The 25,800-nt window shown below is 34.4% G+C and overlaps 2 protein-coding genes across 2 annotated transcripts; both read left to right on the plus strand.

The window, feature by feature from the left end:
- Window positions 1-383: 383 nt before the first annotated feature.
- LOC145574253 (uncharacterized) lies at window positions 384-9,059 on the plus strand. Its single transcript, XM_081632001.1, has 15 exons — window positions 384-580; window positions 1,512-2,219; window positions 2,290-2,602; window positions 3,216-3,362; window positions 3,454-3,542; window positions 3,657-3,749; window positions 5,502-5,628; window positions 5,905-5,969; window positions 6,093-6,267; window positions 6,497-6,697; window positions 6,785-6,832; window positions 6,921-7,058; window positions 7,195-7,277; window positions 8,080-8,195; window positions 8,719-9,059. Exons 2-15 carry the CDS (start codon window positions 1,627-1,629, stop codon window positions 8,793-8,795), a joined length of 2,265 nt encoding a protein of 754 aa, XP_081488127.1. The 5' UTR covers window positions 384-580; window positions 1,512-1,626; the 3' UTR covers window positions 8,796-9,059.
- Window positions 9,060-13,420: 4,361 nt separating this feature from the next.
- On the plus strand, window positions 13,421-25,639 carry LOC145574254 (sister chromatid cohesion 1 protein 4-like). Its single transcript, XM_081632002.1, has 15 exons — window positions 13,421-14,157; window positions 16,361-16,622; window positions 16,805-16,902; window positions 17,052-17,101; window positions 18,034-18,092; window positions 18,688-18,802; window positions 19,036-19,837; window positions 19,945-20,355; window positions 20,497-20,641; window positions 21,098-21,234; window positions 22,088-23,220; window positions 24,150-24,183; window positions 24,565-24,673; window positions 24,981-25,110; window positions 25,231-25,639. The coding sequence occupies exons 1-15, from the start codon at window positions 14,034-14,036 to the stop codon at window positions 25,327-25,329; spliced, it is 3,708 nt and encodes a 1,235-aa protein (XP_081488128.1). The 5' UTR covers window positions 13,421-14,033; the 3' UTR covers window positions 25,330-25,639.
- Window positions 25,640-25,800: the final 161 nt, after the last annotated feature.

The raw sequence follows: 25,800 nt of genomic DNA on the forward strand, positions 1-25,800 counted from the left end.
ATAATGTGGTCTGAAGTTGCAAAAAAAAATTTAAAAGGTTGTTTTAAGTAAAGTGGGCACTTTAAAAGGTTGTTTATGACAAATTTTCCAAAAAACATATGTTACTATATAAAATATTTTTAGATTAGTGTTTATGTCTATTTTTATTATTGTAATTATTATAAAATGAAGGAAATATGCAAAGAGAATATCGTCGTAGACTCAGGTGATGCAAGATAGACTAAAACAATGAAACGTTACACTTTAATCTCATTTGGACGTGTATAAACAGACAGAGAATAAAATTCAAGCCTTACGTGGAGAATGGAGAGACCTTCTTTGAGAAACTAATTTTAACAAATCAATTTCTTACTCCGTACTACACATTTTTCCAACACACTCAACTTTCTCTCTCAAAAAAAAACTTACGAAGCGCCTAAAACCAAAAACCCCTCTTTTTATTTCTGACTTTTTCCTCAAGTTTCTCTCTCCTCAACTCCGCACACTTTCACTTACCCTTCCTTCCATTTCTACCGCCTAGAACTTTCTAACACTTCTCTAATTCTTCTTCTTCCATTGCTAGGGATTTCGATTTTTCAAGGTTTGAATCTCGAATCACAATTTTATTTCATTGTAATCTTTGTTTTTGTAAGGTTTTTATGCTAATGCAAAGTATGTTTTACAATTATAATTGATTAGTTGATTTTTTTTCTGGAGAAATGAAAAATGGTGATTATATTTTTCGCAATTTGTTTGAGTTCGTTGCGATGATACTGTTATAGCTAATTAATGTTGAAATTAGAACTGGAATTTTTTGGATTTCTTCTGAAAATGTGTGCGTTTGCTTTGTTGATCGTATTTTTTTCCGATTAAATTTGTTTTTTCGATGCTAATTTTGGTATATTAGTGTTTATAAGACATTGATGTAGTAGGCTTTGAATGCTGTAGTATAATGTGGAAGTTTGGTTTTGAGGTCAAATTTTAGTTATTATAATGTTTATTGTTGTTTGGAAATTAATTGTGAAAAATGTAGGAGATATTGTGTTATTTTGATTTTTGAATGAATATTAGTTGGAGCTACCTAGCAATTCGGCAGTTGCATATATTTTTTTGAAACTAAGTTTTTCTGTCTCAAGATTAGGCACCAAGAAGATACATGAAAATATTGCACTATTCCATGCTTGATTTTAGATTAGAGTATTGGAGAGAGATTCGAGATTCATCCAGGACTGATTTGCAAAGTAACAAATCAAATTTTTATCATTATTTCATAATGCAGAGTTTGGGTTGGAAAGGGATAGTGTGCTAGAAACAAGATAGTGTTTTAATTAGTAGGTCAAAATGAGCTTTTCACTCTATGTTATGGAGTAGTTCTATAAGCTTCATGTTACTATGTTGCTATTGTAACCCGTCAACTCTTGTACATAGTTGGCTCTTGGGAATTTGTCATTCTAATGGTTTCTCGATATGTTTATTGCTCAATCAAACTTGTTTCTGTTGATTGATTTTATTCTTTTCACGAGTTTCATCAGGCGTTGGCACTCGCTAATATTGCATGATTGGAGAATAATTCATCATCCCATGGGCATCAAGAAGTAGTGATCTAGGGGAGATTTAAATTAATTTTTAACTTTAAGGGAATTCCTCATGGCAACAAGAGCTATTTTGCGCCGGAGGAAAGCCCTTGCCAGTGCATGGACTCAACACAATGGCTCTTTCCGTTGCTTTTCAAGTTTTGAGCAAGAGCAATCATCTCTCGTCTCTCATTCACAGAGTTGGGCTGCTGCTCTTCCTTCTATGGAAATTGATTCAAGGAACGAGAGGGAATCAAAATCAGGAACCAAAGATAAATTGCAACTTTTTTCTTCTGCTGGGTATCTACACAATCATTTTGCTCGGAGTTCAGCTTTGACATCAGTTAATGTGCATCTCAACTATGGATCGCCTTTAGGATCGGGCTGGCGGTCACAACTTTTGCGTTATTCTTCATCAGCAGCATCAGGTCAACCAGAGCTCCATAATAGTAATGACAAAGATGAAGAAACAGCTGTTGCTCAATCAAAAGAACCTTCACCTGAAGAATGTGATCAAGCTGTTGAGGGTCTTAGCTCAGCCAAAGCTAAAGCCATAGCTAAGCAAATGCAAGAAAATCAAAAGAGTGCAAAAACAATAATGCAAAAGGTTTGGGCTACCCTTTTAGGGATTGGGCCTGCATTGAGGGCTGTTGCTTCAATGAGCAGGTAAAATTTTAAATCTTCCTTAGACAAAATTTTCTGTAAATATATTTATGTAGGTTTTCCGTTAATGTAGAGCGGATTGGGCTGTTAAGCTTCGTCATTGGAAGGATGAATTTGTATCTGCTATGAAGCATTATTGGTTGGGCACAAAATTACTTTGGGCTGATGTTAGAATAAGCTTGAGGTTGCTGTCGAAGCTTTCCAAGGGCAAGAGTCTATCAAGGAGAGAGAGACAACAACTCACCCGAACTACAGCTGATATCTTCAGGCTAGTTCCAGTTGCAGTTTTTATTATTGTACCATTCATGGAATTCTTACTGCCGGTATTTTTGAAATTATTTCCCAACATGCTGCCATCAACTTTCCAAGACAAGATGAAGGAACAGGTAATTTTAATTTGTTGTGGTGGCATTTTCTAGTAATGTTGACTATTTGGTATTGTTGCAGACTTTGAACTGCATAGGGATCTTGCTATATTTCATGCTTTATACTTTGCATCTTTGTTTATTGATGCATTGTGGTAGTGTAGCTATTTTTTAATTTTATTGAATGTTTTGGATTACTGTTAGCAATATCTTTGTGCTGTACTTATTCTCATGTTTCTACTTTCTAGCATATTAGTTAATTGAATTTGATATTTGCAATTTATCCATACATACTTGTGCTCTGCATTAGAACTGAAAATCCTGTGAAAAGTGAACTGGAAGTAAGTCATAGTACTACCTAGAACAGAAAAGTTCTTCATTAAACTGTATTTTTGTTCTACTGAAAATATGATTGGCAGTGGGTAGCTTTAATTTAGGTTTCCCACTTTGTCTTTGCATATACCTTTTATGTTTTCCACCAAGAACTGCTGGTGCAGCAGATTTCGTTCTGTACCCTTCATTTAGCAGATGGGGAGAGTTGTGAGCTGCTGTATGGTGCTTGTTGTCTACCATTTAATGTAAATTGGAATTTAACACTATGTCTATGCTCTCATATCTTCTAGCTTTTTTACAGGAGAAACTGAAAAGGAAGCTAAATGCTAGAATTGAGTATGCCAAGTTTCTTCAGGATACAGTGAAAGAAATGGCAAAGGAAATAAAAAATTCTCGTAGTGGAGACATTAAACAGACAGCAGAAGATCTTGATGAATTTGTGAACAAAGTAACGATATTATCATTGTTTCATCTTGTAAAAAATATCTTCACATCTACTTTTATTTTCCGTAATTAAATCATAATCATAATATTTACAGGTTAGGAGGGGTGAAGATGTCTCCAACGAAGAAATCCTGAATTTTGCCAAGTTGTTTAATGATGAATTGACTCTTGACAACATTAGCAGGTTGGTGGTGTTTTCTTTTTTGCCGGAGCATATATGACCTGTTTTATATGTTGAAACCAGGTCATCTGTTTTCCTTATTTTTTTGCTTTAGTGAAGTTGGTTTCTTTGTTACAGGCCTCGATTGGTAAATATGTGCAAATATATGGGTATCAGGCCATTTGGGACTGATGCATATTTACGTTTTATGCTTCGAGACAAGCTTCGGAAGTAAGTTACCAATTCATATTTAATAAGACGTTATACTTGTTTGGTTAGGTGTATTTCTTATGATTATATTATGTGTAACTATTAGCTGGGGGAGGGGGGCATGGCATTGAAGAAACATACTGCGTATATTTCGCTTTAAATCAGTGCTGATTGAGTCTATAGAGTGCTGTTAATTTTATACCTTTTAAGTAGCAAGACACTGCTGGACGGCTGGTATTTGACTTATGATCTTGGATGAAATATATGCTACTTTTTGTTACCCTTTTTAATAGTTTTATTGAGTGGGTAGGCAATCTTGTCTTTTTGTATGTGGGGTAGAAGAAAGTAGAAACAAAAATTGTGGGAACTGCGTTACGGAACTGCGTTACTTAATAGGTAGTGGAGCAATATTTTAGGGACAGAGGGAGTACTTGCTTTGTAAATCATCAAATAGTAATACCATAACACCTGGGGGTAAATTTCTGGTGAGGCCTTGATTTTGGTAATATACATGCTCTGTGTCACTCTCACTGCCCTGTTGATTAAAAATCACCCTTGATGTTCTTTATTTCTGGGCTACAATGGACAAATAAATGGGCTTATCATTCTATAAGCTTCTCATTTTTTTTAAAGTAGCAAAATTCTTGTACTGTACTCCGTATAATTTGGATGTGAACGTCTAATGAAAAGCAGTATTTTTTAATAATATGTTGTAAGGTTGCACTCTTTAGCAAAAGCCTATTTAAAGGTATTGAGATAATGTTGATGTGATTATATCATATTTTAGTGAAGTTATGCATCTATTGTAGAGTATAATGCATTTAAATGCTACTATTGGAGCATCCTTAAATAAAAAATTACGTAGTAGGACAGTTGTAAACTTGTAATAACACAGGACCTGTAGATTTCTTAAAATTTATTTCCAAAGTTGTTCAATACTTTAATATATTGATAAACTTTGCAGAAAAGTTAAATATAATTTTTATGTGTTGGTGTATGGGGCTAGATTTTTCTTGATCATAATTATGTTGATTTTTACCTTCAACCTTTCACCATTCCTCAAACTATACCTTGGGGGTGGGGTGGATGAGGTTGGTTGGGGGGGAGGGGGGGGGGGGTGGTGAGGTTGGCTTTTGTTCAAAGGTCTGAAACATGAAATTCCCTAAATTCCAACAAAAAATTTTTATTTTTATTTTTTGGTTGGTTTAACCTTTTGTCCCCTGCTGTCATTAGCTTATGTCTTGCTTAGTGTCACATTCCGAATCCATTTTCTGATTAGTACTGCTATGAATTAGCATTTTTGGAAAAGCGTATTAGGTAATGCAATATTTTTATTTTAGTGAGTGAATTAGAGGATTAATTGCTTTGAATAAGAGAAGAATAGGGAGAGATTGTTATGGAGAATAGTCAGAATACTATTTAAAGTTTTTTTTTTATTCTTTTTATACAATTTGGGAGAGTAGAAGCTCAAAAGCTTGTATTACTCTTTATATCTAGCTTTTAATGCAAATTTCTATCAAAATTCTTCAGAATTTCAGCAGAAATTTCCAGTTCATAACATGTACTCCTATGACTTAGATTTTTGTTTACTGAATTTGTCTCATTTAAGTGAATTCATGGACTTGACTAACTTGGGCTAAATGCTTCCATGGATTGTTTAGTTGGTTGTGTATGTTTAAATTCGTTGTCCATTTTAAATTATTAAATAATGTTGGTGTTTCATAATTGAGTTTTGCACTGTGATAGTGGACACTAACTATTTTCTTTTGGAAGGATTAAAGAGGATGATAAGATGATACAAGCCGAGGGTGTTGAGTCTCTTTCAGAGGCAGAGCTTCGTCAAGCATGTAGAGATAGAGGTTTACTTGGTTTGCTTTCTGTTGAAGAGATGCGTCAACAGGTTTGCTCACAGTGCTCTACCAAATTTCTTTCTGACTTTTAAGTGGATGATGCACTACTTGTGTTGATCTTTGTTTTAATCTAACCATTATTTATGGTTGCAGTAGATTTGTGCCTTCCTGAGTGAAATGATGTAATTTTGAACCCATACAAATTGCTAATCTTATGATTTAGAATAATTTGTGCTTGTCATCTAATTTAACCATGGTGGTTCTCGGCTATCTATAGTACTGGCTCTGGTCAATGTCCATTCATTCAAGTTTTCATGTATGTGCAGCTGCGTGATTGGTTGGACTTATCTCTTAATCACTCTGTTCCGTCATCTCTTCTTATTCTTTCCAGGTAGGCAGTGTTTTGCTTGGAAATTCTTCTGGTTTATAGGAATTTCATCACTTGATATTTGTTTATTATATATTAAATAAAGCTTATTAAACTTTGTGTGCTGATCTACACTTCTTTTGGCAGAGCCTTCAATGTGTCTGGAACAATCAAGCCTGAGGAAGCCGTGGAATTTGCTATTTCCTCTTTGCCAGATGAGGTTGTTGATACCATTGGAGCAACATCTTTGCCTTCTGAGGATGCAGTTTCAGAAAGGAGGAGAAAGTTAGAGTTCCTTGAAATGCAGGAAGAAATGATCAAGGTTTTAGTCCCTTTTACTCCCTCCGAACGTATTAGGTTTTAAAATGTTAAATTTTACTGACTGCTCATTCCTCTTTCTAACCTTCTGAACACCATGTAAAGCATTCCCTATGCTCTCTCCTTTAGGCTAAAACCTGCTTCACCTGTCTGAGGATAAATGTATTAAAGTTTATTCGATTGTTGGGTTTCAGACTTTAAATATATTTATGTTCTAACTTACCAAATTGTAGGAAGAGGAGGAGAAAATGAAAGCAGAAGAAGAAAAGGCGAAACTTAAGGAGTCTATTGTTAGTGAAAAGGATGTTGCCTTGGAAGAGATGGTGGATGCAACTAACAGGCAAGCACAAGATTACGAAAAGGCTGCATTGTCAGATAAAGATGATCAGCTTTGTGAGCTCAGTCGTGCATTGGCTGTTCTGGCTTCCGCATCAGTAAGAATATTATGGTGCTAGGTGTATTACAGCGGAGCCTTGTATTGTTGTATGTTACTAATTTTTGCTATATTTTACTTTCTTTAGTCAGTGAGCAGGGAACGGGAGGAATTCTTGAGACTTGTGAATAAGGAGGTAAGCGAACAGCTGGAACTAGTTTCTTCTAACAAATTTTTCCACCACTTTAGGACGCAGGATTTATGTCTCTAATTCTCTTTTCCAGATAGAGTTATACAATACTATGGTGGACAAGGAGGGCAAAGAGGGGGAAGCTGAAGCTAAGGAGGCATACAAAGCTGCCCGGGAGGGTGATGAAGAAGAGTTAGATACTGCTCAAGTTTCTTCAGCACTGATAAACAAGGTCTGCATGAGTTTTATTTTTCTGATCCAGATTCTCTTAAACTAGATAATATTATTCCATTGGCTGATGCATCTGTAATTCTGTGTATTTCCTGTACCTGTTGAATTACTGGGATTCTTCTATTTTACTGTATCAGGTGGATGCTATTCTTCAAAAACTTGAAAAAGAAATTGATGATGTGGATGAGAAGATTGGTGGTGAATGGCGATTGCTTGATAGGTATGCTATTAAGATTATTATCTGGCAGGTTTTAGTTAGATTTTTATTAGCCTGTGGAGATCTTGGAGTACATAACTATGTTTCTATATGGATTGTGGCTCTCAGGCTAGAACAATGATGAATTGTTTTGGCATGTGGCTGACGTTATTCATCATTGTTTTACTCTTGATGTTATGATATCTGGCAATAATAACGACCCCTAAATCATGGACTTGCGATTTACCTTGCTATATAAAGAATTCCCACCTCCTGGCCCCCTCCTGGTGATAGGAACCAAGGGCATTATTAACTGCAAATCTCTTGTGTAAACATTGTTGAATGATTGAGCTAGCCAATTATGAAATTATCTAAATTATGGACTTGATCTATGTTGAGATTTCCCACCTCCTGGCCCTCTCTCCCCCGGCTAGAAACCAAGGGCATAATTGCAAATCCCTTGAGTAGTTTTGTATACATTGTTAAATAATTGGACTAAGTAATGTACTTGTGATATGCTGTTATTTTAAGCTAGGCAAATTCCAGCCTTTATTTTTTTGGGTATTTTATTTGTATGATTGTAGTTGAGGTCTTGAGAATATTGAGTCAGAAATTTTTCTGCATAAGTGAGGTGGATCTAGTTAAGGCACTGATATAAATTATAATAAGGCCGTAGTGTTGTTTCACATGTTTCTCTCTTGCACAGACTATTATATTTCTTTATATTTTCTTTATGTGTAAGCTTGCTCTTGTATTATATGACCTTTAGTTTAACTGCTGCATAAGAGACACAATGCTGATATTAGACCTGTTGCTTGACATCTAGGGATTACGATGGGAAGGTGACTCCAGAAGAAGTAGCGTCTGCTGCTGCCTATCTGAAAAACAAAATTGACAAAGATGGTATCCAAGAGCTCATCAGCAAGCTGTCAAAAGACAGAGGTTCGTTTAATACACTCCCTCCTTCTCTAAATCTAAACTACATATCTGTTTCAAACTGTCTGAATAGTATATAACTTTCTAATAATGAGAGCGTAATTATTAAATAAACTACGTATCTGTTTCAAACTGTCTGAATAGTATATAACTTTCTAATAATGAGAGCGTAATTTTTAAACCTACCCAAATTACCCTATACCATTCTTCTTTATTATTATGTTGTATATTTGAAGTTTTTTATAATGAAGGTTAGCTGTAGTATATTTACTTGTAAGTTTTTAAATAGCCTAAAATCAATTTCAGCCCCTATAATTTAGACTGAAATGTAATATTTTTAACATATACTTCATATAAGCTAGGGATTGATTTTCTTTCCTAGCATGAAAGTGTTATCTGTTGTCACGTATGAGTTCTCTTAGTTCTCTATTAATTTGGCACTAGCATTTATTGTACTAGAAGACATCTTAAAGTTTGTCTGACTTACAGTTCTTTTGCTTTACTGATTCTGTGTGATTGTTTTTATCAGAGGGAAAGATACTCGTTGAAGACATTGTTAGGCTAGGCAGTCAGAAGAACGGTGAGGAAGATGAATCTGAAAGATGAATCTGAAAGATGAGTAGATTCAAGATTTATCCGCTTGGATTTGTTAGAGGTCATTGTCCGACCAGGTCTTGAGTAGGCCTGGACACTGGCATAACTACGCTAGTTTTGGGAAAACAATTTTTGAGTTGGTGACAATGGTGCCTAATTTTTTTGCTTAGGCCACCTTCTCTGCCGTCATAATTCAGTTACCTTGTAGGTACATTACTAAAGATGATAATTTGCTGCTACAGTGCATATTAATACAAAGGAAATGTTATATGTGCATATATATTTGATTACACATCTATATCAAAGGAATGGCAAGTGTAACGGTGTGCAAGTAATAAGACTGATTTATTACGTCCTAGTAGTATTTCTGTATTTGGCAGTCATAAAATTCTGATTTGCAGGTTACTAACTTACTATTATGTTTCGACTATAGGATTTCAGAACAATATGACACCCATCTTGTATAAAACTTGTAAATTGGATCGTATTAGTATGAATATTGACCACATAACAGATTGTATTGTTAAGAAGAGTTTGCTAGTTGCTAGTTTGCTACTAACTGCTGAAGTGCAATACACTTTGCAATGAAGTGTTAAAATGACCATGCCTAGTGCTTGTCTATACGACTATACGTGGCGGTTGCATGTTCGGTTTGGCTGGAAATTTATTTGTTTTGTCTAGTTTATGTATTTGAGTGTAAAAAAATGATGATGGGATGCTAGTCTAAAATTTTTGGGGGTGATTTTTGACTATCTAAGACATGGAATTAAGCCCTGTTTACAAAATCTGAAGGATCTTCTTGTGCCAAATTATTGGTGTCATTATTAGAAAATTAGATGCGTTATATTATCGGGCTGAAGGAATACATTATACTTAGAATGAGTGAAGAGTGATGTCTTTGCTGAAAATCTTAATTGTATTGTGATGTTAAATAGGTGTCCACGCAAATAGGTCCACCATTTAATCTATGTTGCAACAATGATGTCCAAATCAAATTGTTGAATGATATGAAGTATTTAAAATAAATTATTTAATTGTGTTTTATATCACACGTGAAAAATTGGCATGAAAAACTACTATTTTGGGTGTGTGTTATTACTTTTCTAATGTATTAAATCTTATTAACATTTATTTTTGTTGTAATTTGAATTGGATAACCCTTTTGAAATCTTATTTTTCTTGAACTAAACTAATCAAAAAAAAAAAAAAAAAAAAAAAAAAAAAAACCTAAACTAAACTAAACAAAAATTAACTAAACTTATCTGCCTTTATTAAACCTAAAATTTAGTAAAAAAAAGTAAACTCTTATTAATAGTGTGTGGATATTTATATCCCTGTGAATGCTTATTCGATTATTTGCCCTCATTGATCGTCGTTAATTGACTTCTTTCTTTTTTTTCTTTTTTCTTTTTTTGAACTTTTAAAACTTGTGTGCAAACATTTATACCCTTGGAAATATTTCTTATATATTGTCCCTCGCTGATGCTACCACAACAACTAATTTGTGACATAAGGTAAAATCAAAAAAGCCTCCATATGGCGAGCTATATGTGGCACGCACATCACGTGTAGTCGTTCTATAATTTTATTAAAAAAAAATGATCCTTTTGCCTCGCATTAAAAAGCTATTTTGCTTAAATTTTCAAAGTCTTTATCTTTATTAGTTATCTTGATATTTTGTAAAATTGTCGAAAACAAGCATCTAACAATAATGCTAAGGATAGGGATGTCTCGACTCTAAAGTATTAAGTTGATTGGTCTAGGTTTGATAAGAAATTTGCGAGTTTGAGCTCAAGTTGGGCTTAATTGAACTTTTAAATTGCTTCTTCTAGTTTTTTTATGTTGTTTGTTAAACAGACTCGGCTAACAAGTAGAATATTATAATTCGAGTTGAACTTGATCAATTGCAAATAAATATGTGAAAAATACATAATTGGATTTAAATGAATGAATGATATGAACTTAATAACTAATAAGTCGAGACTAAGCAATACAATTTTATGATTTTTGGGAAAGTTAACACTTACTCGTTAGATATGAACTTTTGTATAATTTATGCGACTCATTTAATGAAAAATTATGCAAATTAGAAGTTGATTCAATATATGTATACACATGACATGGGTATATGTGAATATTGCCTGTTATATATAGTCTTCAATTTGTGGTTTTAGAGTGGAAATATTCTCCCACATGGAAAGATTGAGATTTGTAAGATGTCTTTATTAACTTGAGTGTGCCATGTATAATTGATTTGGGCCTATTTGATTGGGCTTTAGTTATGGTTTTACTGGTTGATGGTTAGTGATATATTTATCAAAATATTTACTAATCATAGGCTAGCACTTTAACATTGTCGGTTATGTTAATTTTTTATTTTTAATTAATTAAATTAATAATATTGGATAAGATTATATGACAGATGTTTTGTATAAAATTAACTATCATATTAATCTCTATAAATTAATTCCACATTTTCATGTCCATGGAGAATGGAAATTTATGTTGTGTTTTCATTCTAAATAATAGGAGAATCATGGGGGTAAATTAGCATAGTTATTTCCTACAGCTTTAGATGGAAGGGCTAATGTTATCCTAAGGACAGAGATTAATCTCGTCCTATTCAGTTTGTATTTTCATTGTAATTAGTTTCATATTTTCTGTAATTGTATTTTCTAACATTGCCTCATATCAAGCTTTTAATAATTTGCTTAAAAGTATCAACCAGCTAGTAATGACATATGTTGTTGACTTATTAGACTATGATAAGTAACAGTCACCTAATTTTATTCCAGATTGTTAGCTCATTGGAAAGACTCTTATTTCACATTCTAGGGGTTTGGGGTTTGAATTTTATCAAGTGAATATAGTTGGGGATAGGGATTCTCTTACTCCCTATACTCTCAAGTGTATGGCCCATAAATACTAAATTAAAAAGAAACGTGTGAAGCTTGTGGAAGTTCTTTTTACTCATTTCACATTATTTATTTGCTAATAGACAATGCATTGATTATAAACTAACACAATGAGCACACTGCACTGATTGTTTTCCAAATGCTATGAAATATTAATAGTATTTGATTATTCATGAAATATAATATAGCCTAATAAAAAATTATGGAGGGTAGTGTTTGGTAATTTGTTCATTATTTTATGCATCTTTAGTGTTCATTGATAGATAATTTGATTGGTTATGTAATTCAACATGTAACAAGGTTTTTTTTTTTTTTTTTTTTTTTTTTTTTTTTTTTTTTTACGCAAGTCATTTGTACTTGTTTAAATCTAAAACCTTTACAAAAATATGCAAACTTCTACTATAGCTTAACATTGGTAAATTTCCGTTTTTGCCCTTGCCACAAAAATTTCATTTATGTCGTTATGTGTGAGCAGTTTACCCTTCCCCTTTCCTTTTCCATCTTTTCCTTATTACCTTTCGTTTTAAATTTATGAAGTTGAGACCTCCTCCTCTTTAGAACTCCACCTTTCTGTAATTTTCTAGGGTTTACCCATTTATTCAGCTTACCAAATTTGAGCTTTTCATTCGGTAATTAATGGTCAATCTTCAATTTTGTTTCGATTTTACCAAAGTTTGTTGTGGATTAATGTTGTCAATTTCGCGTTTACTCTCTCTAACTCATCCTCACTTTCTCTCTGCTCTCACATGAAGACGATGGCGACTTGATTCTTATAGTATAAGTAGAGGTGACATATGTGTGGAAACCTTTGCTTATCCAGGATTATAGGAGACATTTATGGAGAAAACTGCAATTATGAGTTGGTATATAGTTATCGTTCTAGCTACTCCATCAAATATACAAATACCACTGTTTAGGAGTTTGACACAAACTTATTTATTTGCCGTTAAAGTTGAGAATGTTAGTTTGTAAGTGGCGTAGCTGGTGAATACTATTCAACAAATGTGCATTTAATGCTTATGTGGGAAAATTGAGAATTTTTCTATTAATTATAAGATCGATATGTCGAATTGTCAATACTAATCAATGTGTTGCGTTTATATCAAAACTTTCAATTGCAACTATTATTATAAAAATAATACAGTATGATTATCATATGTTAATTCACAACCTTGTCCCTCACGTAAATCATATCATGATAAGGAATTAATAAGTGATAAAACATGAATTCATAAATATCCATCATTTGTTTACCTTAAACAATTTGAAAAGTTATAACTACATTTTAATTTTATACATAAAAAATCACAATAATTTTTTTACTTTAAACTTTCTCTAACAAACTTTTTTTAAAAAAAATCTCCCTCCATTCCAAGTCTACAACCAACAATTATTGTCTTCTCATTTTACATTAAAAGTACACTTAATAAAAGTTCCAATTTTTTTTTATTAAAAATCAAACTTTTGGAAAAATTAAATTCATGGCGCTTAATTGAAAATTTGCACCAAAATTTCAAACCAATTACAAATCTAAAACTTAAATTTTGTACCTTAAAAATCACAGCGCGCATTCTTCCTGCAATCTCAACCGTCAATTACTTCCCAAATCTTCACACGCAACCAAATCAACGGTGATCTATTAAGATAACTTTTAACTCTAATTTTCCTTTTTTTATTAGATTCTTTCTCTCTCTATCTCTTACTTACTTAACTTTCTTTCCCTTTTTTATTTATTTTTTCTTCACTTTCTCTCTCTTCGACATTTTCTCTCTCCTCTTCTTTGTCGTCGAAAACTCCCTCCTTTTTCGATCTCGATTTTCAGTCCTCCAAATTCTCAACTTTTCAACTCAATTCATAAATTATACTTCAAATTTCAACTGAAATCTGGAAATTGAGCTTGGTTTTGGTACTTTATCAGTTGAATTTGTTGTGTAATTTGAACTATTGGAGTTAGGGATTGGGCGAAATTAGCTCAATTTGTTGCTGGTTTTTGGTTGAATTTGATGGAATTGATCAATTTTGATGTTATTTTGTGGAGAGGAAAGGTTTTTATGGTAGCTCGGTGAATTCCAGGATTTGTTAGTTTGAGGAATTTGCATGGTGTTTGTGAGATTCTGTAGTTTTTTCAGTTACTCGGGTTAGGGTTTCGGTGAATTAGCTTAGTTAATTGTTCAATTTATCGGGTTTTATCGGTGTTGAAGTTTTAGCTTAATTTAGCAAATTCTAGGGTTTTGCTGAATTTGAAGAATTATCAAGTGAATTAATGATTTTTCGAGGATTTGGTAACTTGAAGTTGATGAATTAGGGTTTTTGAAGTGATTGAAGAAGAGTAAAAATGTTTTATTCGCAGTTTATATTGGCCAAGAAAGGGCCTTTGGGGACTATATGGATTGCAGCTCATCTGGAACGAAAGCTTCGGAAGAATCAAGTTGCTGATACTGATATTGGCGTCTCTGTTGGTTAGTTCAATCTATTATTTAATCAGTTTTTTTTTTTTTTTTTTTGTTCTAATTTAAGAGTTCGAATTTTTTTATATACAACTGGTGGTTTATGTTCGTTATATTTGGTAGTTATATGTATTTTATGGTAGATTATATGTTAGTAATTGATAGTATTAATTGTTTTACCCCCAAAGGAAACATATTGACAATGAATTGGTTCTTTTTAAGTTTATTAATTTTTTTCCATCTTTACGAAGCTAAATTAGCTATGAGCATCTGCTGCTTTATTATAATTGCGGTTGAAATTATGTAGGATGTCCCACACAAAATAACAGGCTGATGATTGATCGTGTGATATTATTTTCCTAAATTGGTGGGATTCGAAACCGGGGCAATAATGGTTTGGATGGAGGAGGGCTGGCACTAGACATAATATTATGGGAACTATAGACAAAGAAAAAGCTTCCATTGTTCTAATAATAAAGGTCTCACCTTGTTTTGTTCTGACATTGATGGTATTCAATTTTAATTAGAGTGAAGAAAAGAACTTTATTGTTCCGTGTAACAATTTTTCAATTTTGAGCCCTATAAAAATATGACTATTTATTAGAACTCGCAGATGATCTTGTAAGAAGTTTTTTCTTTCTTTTGGTTGAAGCTGTGAAGGATGAGATAAGGTTTATTTGGCTCTCTAAGTGGAGAATTTAGAAGGATATGATTAGGAAGTCTTGATATTAGAAGAATAATTTGGGGATGGAAATTACCAACCAAGTAAGGAAAGGTTTTTTGAAATGTGTATAAATAGGACTTCATGTCTCAACCTTGCAATGATAAGAAGGGAATTCAATCCAGTCATGATTGCAATTGGAATGACAGTTTGAGGACCATTATTATAGTCAATGTAGATTGTTTACAGTTGTTGCGCTGCCTGGTTTTGTGGCCACTGTAAGTTCAAACACCGTTATTAAGTCACCCTGCTATGCCAGGTTGCAGCAGCTGATTCTTCTTTCCTTGATAATGATTATTACATGGTTTAAGAGGATACAGATAAGGTTACTTAATCCCTTGGTGGAATATATGTGTTAATATAGTAAATTTCTAGGTCAATAATATTTAGGCCATATAGGGTGGAAAAGATTTGGCTGTGCATGTTGGGACATATTTGCCTTTTTTTTTTTTCATCAGTAAATATTTTTGGATGGCTGAGATTTTTTGGTTGATTGCAATTAGAAATTGTGTAGTGGTAGGTCTTGATTGTTTGCTATTTTGTGCCTAATAACCATTTTGAACATGAATGCTACCTCCTGTACATTATATAATTTATTGAGGCTTGTTTTATCCTTGTGTTTTTGTTTTGCATACGTCTCATTTATTATATTATGTATGATTGAAGGGAGTTTAATTAAATTTAATTGTTCAGCCTCCATTTCCCAGAGAACTTGCATAAGGACTAAGGATGTGGGTGGCTAGTCCTATTTATTCTAAATTTCCTGGTTATATTGAAGTGTATTTTCTGATTGAAGGGTCGTTTTTGGTCACTCTTTTACTTAATTTTGTGCATGGTTGCAAGAAAAATATTTTGTTGATTAGTGTTTCATGTTGCCATAGGCTGAGACTGTTAAACTGGGGAGGCTATTGGTGCTTCTTTGATTCTTTAGTGGTTTGTCTCAATTTGGTAATTTTTTTGTTGATAATACTAACATGGAAATCCTAGATTTATTTGCAATTCCCCTCGCTGTCTTTTCTTCAAGTACATGGGGAGGCTGTTGTTGCATTATTTGATGCTTTTATCTGAGGCTCATGTTTGCTTAACAACATTGCACCTGGGTTTGGCAATGCACACTGCAATATATATGCAAAGTTTCAAGTTTTCCTTCGTTTATTCACTACTACTGTATATAATATATTTTAGATGGCTAAAACATCCCTTTGACTGTTATAATTTGTATGTCTAAACTTCGTATATCATAGGATGGATAGAGTATTTCAACGCTTTTTACGCATATTTTTTTTTGTTTTGCCCCCCCCCCCCTCTCTTTTTCAGTCGCTTAGATTGTAATAAGTGTCAAGTGTAGTAAATTTTAAAAAACTGAACCTCAGGCGTGATTCTGGCTGATAATAATTATTTCAGATCTTTAATTGCTAAGACCTGGCAAGTTTAACCCTTCCTAATTCTTTCGTGATGTTTTGCTCATTTTACCCCCTTTCTCTGGTATTACAGATTCAATACTGTTCCCAGAAGTACCAATCGCTCTCCGGTTGTCTAGCCATCTGCTGCTTGGTGTTGTTAGGATATATTCAAAGAAAGTCAACTATCTCTTTGACGATTGCAGTGACACCTTGCTTAAAGTCAAGCAAGCATTTCGCTCTACAGCAGTTGATTTACCTCCTGAACAGTCTAAAGCACCATACCATTCTATTACTTTGCCAGAGACCTTTGATCTGGATGATTTTGAGTTGCCTGACAATGATATATTTCAGGGGTTGGTTTCTATTGTTAATTTGTATTCCATCATTGCATTATCTACTTGTAGTAGGTTGATTTTCTGTTTTTGTTTTTTTGGGGGGTTTTTTGAGGGGAGGGGGGGAGTGCGCAAGAAGTAAATTTTATAGTGTAATTAGTTGATACTTTGGCCAGAATTTAACAATTAGTCATACTTTACAGCAACTTTGTTGATCATCATGTTAGTACAAGAGAACAAATTACTCTCCAGGACAATATGGAGGGTGTGACTTTTACAACATCACAATTTGGTCCTGATGGTCAGTACCCTTCTCTTGGTTTACTAACTAATTTTTTTTCAGAATATTGTTCTTCTTTTTTTTTTTTTATTATTTTTTTATTTTTTTTATTTTTAAATGTATTTGCATGTTTTATTTGTTTTAATTCATTCAGTTTAGCTGTGTTACAGAGCGTTTTGGTGATGGTGATGCATCTCAGATTGGTTTAGACCTTGATGAGGTAATTACATGCTCATCTCTTTATTTGCTTACATTACTAATTTGACTCTTATTTGAAGTTGACTATTAATTTTTTTTTTTCCAATTAGATACGTCACTAAACATGAATTTATTGGTTTGAGTATAAAATATTCATTGCCTTTCAATAATGGCATTGTTTAGTTCACTTGGGCTATTGGGTTATTGTTGGTTTAGTTGTAGCACTTATTCTATACTTGCAATCTAAGTTTCACTAAGCTCTTTCTTATTTTCATCAAGAGAGAGGGCTAAGAAAGGGAGAACAGTAAGAGATGGCAATTAGGAGAAGGGTGGGTGGTGGGGAGGAGCTACATTTGGCACATGCTGAACTATTTTGCAAGTCATATATGGGACAATTATACTATTTGTGTGTATCTATGAGTCCTGAGAATAGGGGAGTAGAGGAAGGGAGTGGAGTAATTGTAAATCAGGATCAATTTATTACAAGGAAGAGCAATTTGGAAGGCAGTTGCTGTATCGATTAGGTTGAGACTGACAAAGCTATTGAATCTTCTGAAGATGGGAGTTACACTAAGTTCTTTGGAATCCTTGCCGTACCCTTAATTTACAAGCACTTAAAATGCAATTGTTTCCTGCGTGGACGGAGAGTGATGCTCTTAATGTATTTGTTCATGGGTAAATTATAGTCGGGAATTGGGGATGAAAAACAGGAATATGCCGGATTCACGACTCACGAGTTATGGCTTGTATAGAACAGGGTGGTGGTATTAGTGATTATTTCCTAAGTGATGGAAATTAGTTTCAAAACATATATTGGATCTTTATATTGTAAGGCTAGAACTTTTAGGATGTATAGGACTTATGGGAATTTCCATATTAGCTATCATATGCTTGGCTTGATAGAGCTTATTTTGGTCTTTTGTGTTCTCTAACTGAATACTGCTCCATATGCAGGAATTATTTATGGACAAGGGAGATGCTGCAGGAACAAGTGGAATTTTGGTTGAGACAGAGTAAGAGATTCAATGTGCATTTATGCTATCATCCACTTGCATTAAGATTATGCTTTAAAATAATTTTAGTAGTCAATTTAATTTTCCCATACTAATGGTAAATGCTGATGATTTTGAAAGCATTTGGAGCTTGGGGTGTGGATAAGTTTATTGTATTAACTTGTGCTTATGCTGATAATTTTGTTTTTAGGAGATTGTGGAAGTCATATAAGTACACCGAAACTTGTTTCTTCTTTTCTTTTTTACTTCATTCTGTATATAAATGATGTTTTCTACCATAGACACAATGTCATATTCCTTCCAATACAGTGCCACCAAGGGAGTGGGGTGGGTGAGAGTATTAGTAATAAGTGTTATTGATATGTTTGTTTGCTTTTTTTAATTGCTGGATTGTTATTGACAAGAGAGACTCGATGGAAGTCTTCCTTTCTGTATGCTGTGTCCCTCTTGGAAGATTGATCTTTTTGCTTATTTACATTCTATATGTTGCTTAGAAATTCTGACAGTTTTTGACGAAGGTTCTTTTTTTATAAAAAAATTGGTGGTTTGACCTTTTCTTCAGTTCGCCTAATTTTTGTTACGTCTTTGATTCCAGTGCTGGTCCTCAGGAATCCACTAAAGAATCTTCACCTTTCAAAGATGATGATGACCATAATGAGGGGATTTCTGATCCTCCGTTGGCTTCAAACACTAATAATTTTATTATCCAGGTTAGGTTTCTGCTTCACCCATTCTGTTAGTCTTCTTTAACTCTTTTTTTTTCGGGGATTGGAGACCTTTGTAATTGTTTATCTGGTAAGACAGGGTTCCTTTATTGTGTGCTCGCATTCATGCTCATGCAATTATCTGCTTATTTCAATTTATAATTACGTTTTTAGTCTTTCATCTGTATGTTCAAGAAAATGTGAATTCCTTTAGATTGTTTATATTGTTAAATATCCAGGCACCTTCAACTCCAGGATTAACAGAAGAGCCAAACTTTCCTAGCGCTAAAGAAGAAATACAGGTCAGTGATGATCATATGGATGAGGATCAGAATCCGTGTGAAGTGGCCGCAAAAGAAACTGCTTCAAGTCCTGTGGAGCCTTCTGACGTAGGTGGCACTGAGCTCCATTCTAACGGGAATGTTCATTCTATGAATGAGCTGGATGATGAAAAAGAGAAAACACTTGGAACTGAAACCATGGAATTCATATCCTCTGGCTTACCTCAGCCTGCTACCTTTGATAAGCACATAGAGGCAACCAATGGTCAGGATAATGCGGAGAATCAAAGAATCATAGGTGCTGACGTGGAATCCAGAGGATGCTGTGATGTTGATGAAATAGGTACAATTGCGACTGCTGTGCCAGTGCCCAAAGATGGCCTGGAGGTTCAAGGTTGTGAATCCTATGCTGGCTGCAGCAAAACTGATCTTAATGGGATTGACAATCATCATCCACTACATGATTGTGAAGCAGAAAATAATAAATCATCTGTTGGTCCTGTTATTCTTGGTACTGTGGATGTTGTTACTAGTGGTTCTGAACATCAAAATTTTCTAAACCTGAAAAATGCTGAGACGTCTGAATCCAACATTGATGAAAAGTCATCAGGCTTTGCTACTCCAGTGCTTCAGGCGTGTACTACCAAAATCCTTAATGCTTGTGACTCCAAGATCCCTGGTCAAGAAGATGGGATGAACTCAGCTGTGATCTCTGAAAGGGAAGATGCAACTGTTGCTGGGATTTCTATAATTGACAGAGGTTTGTTAGTCTTGGGTTTTAGTAATTTGTTAGGGATCGATTATTATAAGTTGATAACTGATTCATTGGCTTTTCAATGTTCTTGGCTCACATATTCCATGCAACAGATGTTGAGGAACCAACTTTGAAGGCAGACCAGATAGCTCATGGAGTTGCTTGTACCATTGACAGTAACATAGGAGAGCAGTCAGACAACCTGATCGCAGAAGAAAATCATATCGAAAAAGAGAATAACTTACAAATTTCTGATTTCCCACCTACTGAAATGTTGCTTTCGATGCCGAATTTGCCTGCTGACGTATCTGGCAATATTTTTGTTGACTCTACTCCTGGTAATGAATTCTTTGCAAAGGATGATGATATTGATGAAAACGTCTTATCTGGAAGGAAAAGAAGTTTTGCCGAGAGTACTTTGACAATACAGAGCCTTAATTCAGTTGAGTCTTCTGGTGGAGCTCAGTCAAAAGGAACTGTGGAATCAGTTCCTGATGACAATGACCTTTTATCTTCGATACTAGGTATTGAACTTTTGTCCTTGGAAATCTATTGATGTGGACTCTTTTTTTTTTTTTTTTTACTTGGCATTAACTCCTTCACTCGAGATTTTTGTTGGCTGATCTGAGTGTGTATTTTTTTTGGCTGTGAAATTTTTCTCACAGTAGGTAGAAGGTCTACAACATTCAAAATGAAGCCTACTCCGCCCATTCCTGATACAGTTCGGGCAAAGCGCCAGCGGATTGCAGCCCGCTGTCTTACTCACAAGCGGAAAGTGCTTGTGGATGATTCTACCGTACTGCACGGCGAGTAAGTTTTGGTTTTCTGGCACGTCTTTGTGCTTGCTTGATGTTGGATTTTTTCTTTGAGGTTCATCTATACCCAGATAAATGTCAGACTTTGTATTAGTGCTTATTGGGAGAAAATTTCTTCAAACCTAAAGTAGATAAATATGAGTTCTATATTGTGATTTCTGGCTTTTATCATCTGCAGTCATTCTGTAGTGTTATCTGCTGTTAGTTGGCTTTAATTTGTGGGTTTGTATTGTAATTTGTATCAACTCATTCCTAGGATTTCTTTGGAGCATAATAGTGTGCATATTTTTACTTTGGGAATGTATTTTATGGGTTTACTTTGACACTAGGCTTTATTATGTGTGTTGGTCTTCTATAGTAAAGGCTATCATCTGTCTTCTATACTACTTGTTAAGGGTAATGCCTTATTTTTCACGTTTAAGTTTCTGAACACTGATTGCTATTTTCTCAGCACAATAAGGCAGCAACTAACAGATACTGATGATATACGCCGTGTGAGGAAGAAGGCTCCGTGTACGAAACTTGAAGTTTGGATGCTTCAGAAACAGTTTTTAGAGGACGAGGTTTTCACTGAACCTGTATTTACAGGTAAATAATAAGAAAACAATTATTTGTTGCTCTACTATAATGAAAGTGAGGGTTGGATTGTTGAACTTATTGCTATCATTTGTGTGATCTATGAATTATTATGCAAAATTGCATTAGTAGATAGTTTTGTGCTCTGTTGAACTTATTTTTGCTTTGTTGAGCCTTGAACCTTTTCGCAATTATGCTGGGAAATTGGGAATTGTGATTTATTCCCACAAAGAGGAGGAAGTAACTTACTCTACCCTTGGAATTTGGAACTGTCGCAGGGAAACAATACATCATGTGACCAAACAGTGAAAATTTAACTTGTCACATAGCTTAAATATTACCTGTCAGAAACAAGTTATAATAGGGTAGTAAGGGGATATTTGCAATTTGCACTGCCACCTAAGGTCTAATATTATGATTAGCTAGTGTTGGTCTCTCTTGCCCTTTTCTTGTTCTCTTTTCTGTGTTGATGCTGTTAGCTGGCATGGTGAAATTGTTTAACATGGTACTGTAGGTGTATGACAGTATTAGTACCCTTCTGTAATGCTTATAGATTCTGATTATTATATGGTTCTTATCTCTTTGTATGCGTGTCCTCTTGCAATGCTTGTAGGCTTATAGTTAATATAGTTTACGTCTATGTTAGTGAATGATTGGCAATTTGGGACTACTTTTTTCTGTGAACACGTGGTATCTGCTTGTTTCTTTCTTGTAATAGATCTATTTTGTTTTTGAAGTTTGCTAGTTTCTAGCCCATGTTTCAACTTATACTGCACCCAATTCTGGTGGAAACTATCTGTTGGCTTATGTGTTAAGTCTCCATCAAGAGATTGCTTAATATGTCTGGATGTTTGTTTTGCTTCAGGAATGTTCCCTGTATTGAGATCATTGGATGATGAGGCAATTGATTTGAATGGAATCACAATTTATCGTGATGAAGGAACTAAAGGAGCAAGTGAGGCAGACATCAGTATTAAGTCAGCACGTGGTGAGGAAACTGAAGATTTGGGAACTGTTGTACCCTCTAATGCTGATATCTCAAGGTCAAAGCTCGATGAGGAGACTGAGTCCATGGGGACTCTTGTTCCATCTATTGCTGCAGGTGAGGGTGGCGGGATTCTGTTGGAGACTCCATTTGAACAAGAATTGGCATCCGTTGTAGATGGTAGTACTATGCTTAAGGAGGTAGAGATTGTAGATAATGAGGTTACAAAACAGTTGTCTCCGCATGATGTTTCTGTAGAAAAGGCCGATATGAAGGTTGATGATGTGAGATCTCCAGTTGGTGGTGAAGCAATTCATTCTGTTACCTTAGAAGCTGAGCCAGTATCTGCTCCTGATATTAATTGTAAATCAACGGATGATACTATAGATTGTTCACCATTGCTAAATAAATCGAGTGATGTAATTATTCCTATGCATATTGATGCATCAGGTGAAATACTCGATCAGAGGTGTGTTGCAGACTGTACAATTGGAGATGCTTCTTCAGCAGAGGGAGTTTCTGGATCAGGTATACGAGATGTAGGGGTGGATGTTGGTGTCTCTGGGAATGTTGATTTAGACGAGAGGTCAGACGGTGGACATGTGATGTATAAAGGGGAAGGTGTTGATTCCAGTATAGAGATGAGGGGTTTCCAGGATACTTGCTTTTTGGCTGTTCAAAATTCCACCGTCTCTGAGTCTTTAGCCCTTGAAGACACGGCTTGCCTGACTTCGGACCAAACTGTTGACAATTGTCATCCAGATGAGCTTGGGACTACAAACAAGAATGATACCTCTGGTTCAGGTCTAAAAGTTGATGGTAGTTGCCTATCTTCAAATATTATTTGTGAGGATGTGAAAGTGGATTTATCACATTCAGTAGAAGCTGATTTAAGCTCTCGAGTTACAACATCAAATGAGAGGGAGGGCCTACAATATTGGGAAGCTGACCCAAATATAGTCACTGACTCTACTTCCATTCCTTCTGAGTATATTGACACTGGAAACAATGCTGTAAGTGTTTTTTAAGTCAACTTTTATCCTCAATATGGAGAAGTTGAATGCATGTTTTTGTATTTTTAGTGGACATTGGAATTGGATTGGGGTTCATCATCTGATGGTATCTGCTTATCACTTTATTTGCACTCTAAATGGTCTGTTTTCAGGGTACTTTTCCCTTTCTTGCTGCTGTTTGTTTATGCTGTCATAATGCATGTGCAGGGACATCCAACTTAAGGCATAATTGAATGCAATTTAAATCAGTCGTTTGTGATTATTCAAGAATTCAAAGTCAGTGTTTTGCTTCATTGCTTGTTTGGTTTTTATTGTGGTGATTGAGAATCATACGATAAAATTAGTACGATGAGATGTCTTTTCATATCAAAAATTTATCAAAAAAGGGTAGTTTATAAAATTCTTCTTTTGTTTGTTTTTATTTTCTGCTTTGAAATTGTGTTGCTAGTCTACTGTCTACATCAGAAGATTAAAAAGCCATGACAAGGAAAAGTTTTGGAATTTAGTTGCGTAGTCAGTGCTTAATAGTAACAAGGTCAATTTAGGTAGCACTTGAAGCATGGTCGGTTTGTTAAATACTCTTATGGAAAAAGAAAACCTTAATTAAATGCACTTTAGATTTTAGTGCAATTACTTGGCCAATTGTATAGCATTATTTTTAAATAGATGTATTATTGCGTAATTTAATGTGTAGCATATATGTTTTAGAAGGGACAACATGTTTGTATCTTGCTTATGTGTATATATATAAAAGATTAGTGAATTTGAATTACCTATGCTTAAATTTTGCATTATCTATTTGAAACAGGGTACTTACTGCCTTGATGTTATATGCCCACGTGAAGTTCTTTCTTATATTTTACAATTTCTTTTTTTTTTTTCTTTTAAGGAGTTACTAAGATATTAATATGTTTGCCTTTGTGATGCAGGAGTTTGGGACGGATGCCATTGAGCATGATACAGGTTGGATGTTCTTTTCTTGTGTTTTTGTTAGTTAACCTTAACCATAATTGTAGATGGCTGTTTTTATGTTTACATTTATTGTGATATGTAAACAAGCAGATGTGATATCTTACATTTTGGATTTAAAATTGGTGTGCAGCCGAGCTTCATAAAGCCTGCCTTTGGTTGTTTTTTATGTTTATTTATAGTTGGCCCTAACTAGCTTTTTTTTAGAATTTTTTTTTTTTTTTTTTTTTTTTAATGTTAAACTCCATACCCAACCCCAAATCACTTTGGGATTAAGGCTTTGTTATTGTTGTTCAAATCTATATTCCAACCATTGTTGGTGCTAAACGAGTTTATAGCTAAAAATAATGATCTAATCTGCTCTTGGCCAATCAGACTTCTTGAATGTTGATGATGACGATGTTGCTGAAGACTATGAAAGTGATATGCCTAATCCAGAAGAGAAACGCATTCTAGACAACAGTGGCTGGTCGTCTCGTACCAGGTGTGTGTTCATCTTTTATTCTATATCATATATAAATATAAAATGTGACATGGGGTGGGGGAGTGGGTGTTTGCTGTGATGCTCAAATTAGGGTGGATATTGAATTTAGCAAACATATAAGCTACTTGGTCTAAAGAAGACTGGAATTTCAACTTGATTCAGATCTAAACTCAAAAGCTGAGTTGGGCAGAAATGAAATGGATATTGACATTGACATTGGTCTAAACTCAAAATCTGAATCTAAAGGTTGTTTTTTGACCCTGGTATGTTTAACTCTGATATGTATTGTTTTGTTTTGTCTTGTCAGAGCTGTTGCCAACTATCTTCAAGGCTTGTTTGAAAAGGAATCTGATCAAGCCAAGAAGGCTATTTCCTTGGACAGCCTGTTGGTTGGGAAAACTCGTAAAGAAGCCTCGAGAATGTTTTTTGAGACACTGGTACGTCAACTATCATATTATAAGATAGAAGGGAGATAAACTCTGTTAGTAAGAAACGATCAAATTATTTGAAATGATTTTACGTAATGGAAAATGAATGCTTTTGGCGATGTTTTACAGGTCCTCAAAACTAAGGATTACGTACAAGCGGAGCAGGAGACTGCTTTCTGCGACATTAAAATAAATCCTAGAGGAAAGCTCCTGAAATCAGAATTCTGATCCCAAACACACAGGAAGGTAGATTGGTGAATAGCCGTGTAGTTCTAGTTAGTTGACGTAGCTTAGATTTTGGGGCATGGATCTCCCATAATTTATTCTTTGTCTAAGTTATGCTTTTTACTTTAATATTTTTGGGTGATTAGTAGGTTAACAAGGAGGCTGAGGGCTGGGAAATTGTAAGGTTTTTAGCACATTTATCATGGGTAGGCATTGTAGAATGTCTTGTAATGTTAATCCTGCAATAATATTTGTATATATCATATATATGTAAAATCGATAATCATGCAATTTGAGATATTTTTATTGATAACCTAATAGTTTTCCAGTTTTCCATAAATGTCCTGCGTTTCACATCCCCTTATTTACACCATCTTCTGAGGACTTGAGAACTTTCTTCAGGGTTGATACTGCAGTAGTTTTTATACTTAAGACATCTGTTAATGTAGATTTTACAACCATGGGGATTTTTTA

This window comes from Chenopodium album, chromosome 13 (genome assembly GCF_948465745.1).
Source record: "Chenopodium album chromosome 13, dcCheAlbu1.1, whole genome shotgun sequence".
NCBI lineage: Eukaryota > Viridiplantae > Streptophyta > Magnoliopsida > Caryophyllales > Amaranthaceae > Chenopodium > Chenopodium album.

Bases quoted from the DNA above. Each gene is read 5' to 3' on its own strand.
- LOC145574253 (XM_081632001.1), top strand. From the start codon at position 1,627: ATGGCAACAAGAGCTATTTTGCGCCGGAGGAAAGCCCTTGCCAGTGCA. The intron at 2,603-3,215 runs GTAATTTTAATT...GCTTTTTTACAG, and splicing joins AAGACAAGATGAAGGAACAG to GAGAAACTGAAAAGGAAGCT. The intron at 7,059-7,194 runs GTCTGCATGAGT...TTACTGTATCAG, and splicing joins CTTCAGCACTGATAAACAAG to GTGGATGCTATTCTTCAAAA.
- LOC145574254 (XM_081632002.1), top strand. From the start codon at position 14,034: ATGTTTTATTCGCAGTTTATATTGGCCAAGAAAGGGCCTTTGGGGACT. The intron at 20,356-20,496 runs GTATTGAACTTT...TTTTTCTCACAG, and splicing joins CCTTTTATCTTCGATACTAG to TAGGTAGAAGGTCTACAACA. The intron at 24,674-24,980 runs GTGTGTGTTCAT...TTGTCTTGTCAG, and splicing joins GGCTGGTCGTCTCGTACCAG to AGCTGTTGCCAACTATCTTC.